We start from the raw sequence: 5,219 nt of genomic DNA on the forward strand, positions 1-5,219 counted from the left end.
TTTAAACAAATAAGGGTGATCCGTAGACCATGATTTTTTTTGATATACATAACAATTTTTTTTATAAATAGACAATTTTACATTTTCTTCTATTTACCAAACTTTACACCTTACCCCACCTACTAAATAAATATATTTTAGCTTGACATGTATAATATGTTTTTTGCAAAATTTCAGTTTTACTGTCTCCTTTATTTTACCAAACTTTATATTTTCGCACTTCCTGAAATAAACTAAAATGTACATTAATTAATAATTACTACCATAATTCCATGAAATGATGAAATTAATACAATCAAAATAAAAGTCATACTATCTCATTTCCTCTACCATGCGGTGGCAACGATGTCCCACTGCTACATGGCACAGCCACAAATTTACCCAACTCCTGAAGATTAACGTCGTCGTTCTGTGATGGTTGGATGTCAGTCGGCGGAGATATGGTGTTACAGCTGCTAAACTCATGATGGGGACACATCTGTTGCATGGTCCATGAAGAAGGTTTCAGTGTTGTTGGTTCAAAAAGTGATGATAAATCGTAGGTAGTGGGGATGCATGTGTTTGTTGGGAGGTTACTTATGGATAATCCCGCCCGTGTGAACTGTAAATGGGGTGGTGGCGGTGGTGGAGGAGGTGGTGGTTGTAGTGGAGGTGCCACAGCCTCTAGGGTTGCTAAGTGCGCTTGGAAATAAGAAAGCTCAGTTTGTAGACTTGCTACCTGTTTCAGTTTTATAAAAAATATTTTATGAAAAAATTAATAAGTATTACAACGGAATAGATAATTCATGTTTTTTTATCATGTAAAAATATAGAATATTTCCTTATACCTATTTTCATTTCATTGGTGGGATTTTTTTTTTTTAATTCTATAATAGATGTGAAGGACATGTTTTACTATAAACTTGGTTTATTAATATAATCTTTTAAAACTAATTCAAAAAGTTAATTGAATTAATTTTGTTATTTCTCAAACATAATTAAAATTAATTATGTTATGTTTTCCGTTTTTACACGGTTTATAATGAACAACATTAACTATATAACTAGCTATAGTGAAACTGAGTGTAAATATAACGAGTAAAAGAACAATTTTCATTTTTATTTTCATTTTAGATATTAAAAAGCACTGTGATCTACAAAACAAATACTACTTATTATTTTTAGTTCTAAACCTAATGTTCTAATTATTCAAAGCCCATACATAATCTTATAATAATATTTTTAGTTCATTTTATCCAACAAACTGCTAAAAGCCAACTATTTTCTCACCACAAGCAATTCTCTGCGATCTTCGTTTTTATGCTTACTTTACATGCTTGTTTTTATTGAACTTATATTTGTCTATTAAAATTGTGAAACATATATATACTCGGTGTTTTTACCAATAAGATCTTTAATATTTTAGTGAAATGCCGTTATAGAAAAACATAATTTAGATGAAATAAAATGATAAGTGTTTGTTTGATAATGGTGGCATATAAAAATTTAACGTTTATTGTTTCCTTTACTCGTATCTTATTAGATGGTGCATGTGTCTAAAAATTCACGTTTTTGGACTATATATTGACAATTCAAACCTTGAAGATTACTCAATGTGGCAAACAATTCAAACCAAAAGAAACAAATTGTGTGCAGATCCCCATGTTAACATTTGGGTTGCTTTTTGAATACAATATTTGATCATAAGGTACATCTAATAAAATAATATTTTTATTAATAAAAAATTTCATTTATTTTCCAAATTAAAATTTCTCTTATTGTAATTAAAACATGTACTTGTTAATAAGTATTGCATAATGCTGATGATGTTAATTTTGGTTTATAGACTTTTCTTTTTTATTTTTTATAATTAATAAGCATTTTGAACATTTGATTACTAATCAAATACAACGTTAACTACATGGTCAAATCAAAACCACATGTTATAAAAATAGAGTAAGTACATACCAAATATCACTAAATTCTAAACTTATTCATTTGTATTCTCAATGTTTTTTTTCTTAAGAAAATAATACAAGTATTTACAACCGAAGAAATTGGCATGCATCATTAAGAAGAACAGATATATATGCAATTTTTATTGGTTAAATGCCATCGAACTACCATTAATCGACCTAAAGCCACATTGTTCAAGTGTTTTCCGCTGAAATGATGTAGTTTTGTAGACGTATTATCATGAAAACAATATGCTATACTAACATGCATATTTTTATTTATCATAATCTATGAAACAACAACATACTATATTAACAAAAATGCTTTTTTAGACACAAAAAACAACGTACATTAGGCTAGACAGCTACGCAAATATTGTAGATAGTACATACATCTAGTAAATGCAGATACAAGTATGCTATACTAACATGCATATTTTTATTTATCATAATCTATAAAATAACAACATACTACATAAAAAAAGCCTTTATAGACACAAAAAAACAAGATTAGGCTAAGCAAATATTGTAGAAGTACAAATATCTATCAAATGCAGATACAAATAATTTTTTCTGAAAGAAGATGAATTACATATTTGTATCTGAAAGGATAAAGTTTGTTGTGTACACATGATATTAACATATTACCAGATTAACACACAACATTACTAAAATTAGCAAAAAACCGACATACCCATCAAAAGGTTTCAAAACCTTGCGGGTAACAACTAACAACCAGTGGTCAGAAGGATTAAACACTATTTATATAAACTTTAATTAATTGGTATAAATATATAATAATATGAATAGTGAATAGTTAATACCACCATAACGACGGCGATGTGATGATCATTTTATATTGAAGTTATTCTACATTTATACAATAACCATTATATTATGCTTAAGCGTTAACACAGATTAAACTTATTATTATAGTTTAGTAAGTAATTTTTTCTTCTCAAATATTAAATATACCATAAATTTTAAAATCAACTTTGTTTGAGAGAGAGAGAGAGAGAGAGAGAGAGAGAGAGAGAGAGAGAGAGAGAGAGAGAGAGAGAGAGAGAGAGAGAGAGAGAGAGAGAGAGAGACAGACAGAGAGAGAGAGAGTAGACCTGTTGTTGAAGGGCAAAGATTTGAGCAACACATCCATAGACAGGATCTCTGAGCCTAGCTTGAGCTTCATAACAAATGGTGATGACGGCATCGAGGCGCTTGTTAACCGGAATATTCATGAGGAGTTTAGTAACATTACTGGCACCGAAAACCTTATGCACCGCCGCGAAATGGGTGGCTCCTTGCTCGGAGTCGAAATATGGCGCGAATATACACTCCGCCACACACTTCCTTCTCAAAAACTTGCAGGCTCCACATGGTCCTCCACCGCCACCGCCGCCGGTGCTGCTAGTGCTAGCATTTCCGCTCATTCCGAAACCAATTTTTTCAGCTTCACGGGTTGATAAGTTGGGGCATGGAAAAGATAAAGAGGGTAAATTTAGGCTTTGCTGAATCTGTGTGCTCTAGGAAAAGGGGAGAAATGGGGGTTTTAAGAAGAAAATGGAGACTTTAAAGGCACGCCAGAAGAAGCAAAAACCAGATTAGAGTGCTTGCGTGAAGCAAACATGCGATATACCCGTCTGGTTTTTTCATTTATGGTCCTTTCTCTTCTTCATGTGACCAAACAACTCCTCTCTCTCTCTCTCTCTCTCATATATATATATATATATATATATATATATATATATATATATATATATATATATATATATATATATATATATATATATATATATATATATATATATATATATATATATATATATATATATATATATAATTCATGATATGCTCTTTTGAACATTTTTATGTGTATTATCATACAATTTTTAGAAGTTGCGGATGAAATACAAATATACAATATTGGTGATATTTTTTAATATTGTTAATTTTTAGTCACGCTTGCGAATTGCGATATTAGTAAGAGTTGGATAAGTTATAACTTGGGTGGTCCACTTGCATATAAATTAGATTAAATCACAAATTTGGTCTCTATATTGCCTAAAATCATAATTTTGGTCCAAATTTTAGATCGTCTCTACATTGTCCTTAAATTCATTTTGTTGCGGATATGATTCTTGTCTCAATAAAATGGCATTAAAGTCTGAATTACACTTGTAATATGGAGGGAAATATATGGATAATATCCGTAATGAAATACAAACCTAAGGACAATACTGAGATAATTTAAATTTGACTGAACTTGTAATTTTATGTAAATGGTAGGGAACAAATTTGTAATTTGTTTTATAAATCAATTTTTATGCACAAATGATACAATTTGTGTCCTTCTGCTTTGAAGGATACATGTGAGACAATTAATCTTATAGTACTAAACTTCTAACAAATTATGCTTATTTATTAAAACCCCGTCGATGGACATTTTTGTGCTTCTTTTTAGACTTAGACACCATATGTTTATCTACTAAAACCCCAACATGATTTAGTTTCATACATTCAGGCATGGATCCGAACACACCTATTGTTATAACCTCCTTAATAAATAAACTAAAATGTAGTAGTAGGCATAGATAAATTTCGAAGAGGAACAAATGTGATATGAAATGAAAGTTTTGGGAGTTAAAGCGAACCTTACTGTGCATAATTGAACTTGAATGAGAAGTAAAAGGCAGCAATGTGTTACTTTTTAATAGCACGTGTCAGAAGGAATGACATTATGACAATGTTTTAATGTTTAACTCTTCTGCGTGTTTTAAGCTGCGTGGAGGCCAAAAGACGCTACGTTGAAAAAGACACTGTTCTTTCTTTCCTTTTTTTTAACATGTAAATTTAATACTTATACTCTTGAATTAATTACTGGTTCATTTATACCATAGGAGTTTTATATCTTATATTTATAGATTTATGGATGTATTTTTCAAAAAAAAATATTTTAACATAAAAAAAACTTAACCACGTAGTTTGTTCCTTGTTTGTCATCTCAGTCATTGTACGATAATAATTAAATCAATGAAACTTTATATTATAGACTTTCCATTTTAAAAATAAAATGGGAAATTACTTATAAAGATAGCTATGTTTTAAAATTATTCAAAATACATCATCCAAGTTTAGTCACTTAAAAAAACATCATTCAAGTAATTTGCTTTTATACAAAAAAACACCAACGAACTATTTTGTTCAAATATCACATTTATGGTAATCAATATTTATCGGTAAAAAATAATTATGGGGAAAAACAAGAGAAAATGATTTGATAGAGTAACT

The 5,219-nt window shown here is 29.7% G+C and overlaps 1 protein-coding gene across 1 annotated transcript; it reads right to left on the reverse strand.

The window, feature by feature from the left end:
* Positions 1-220: 220 nt before the first annotated feature.
* On the reverse strand, positions 221-3,507 carry LOC145041774 (LOB domain-containing protein 30-like). Its single transcript, XM_078989948.1, has 2 exons — positions 3,050-3,507; positions 221-718 (listed from the first exon to the last, which is right to left on the reverse strand). Exons 1-2 carry the CDS (start codon positions 3,359-3,361, stop codon positions 308-310), a joined length of 723 nt encoding a protein of 240 aa, XP_078846074.1. The 5' UTR covers positions 3,362-3,507; the 3' UTR covers positions 221-307.
* Positions 3,508-5,219: the final 1,712 nt, after the last annotated feature.

Source organism: Lactuca saligna, chromosome 4 (assembly GCF_052625555.1).
Source record: "Lactuca saligna cultivar CGN05327 chromosome 4, ASM5262555v1, whole genome shotgun sequence".
NCBI classification, from domain to species: Eukaryota; Viridiplantae; Streptophyta; class Magnoliopsida; order Asterales; family Asteraceae; genus Lactuca; species Lactuca saligna.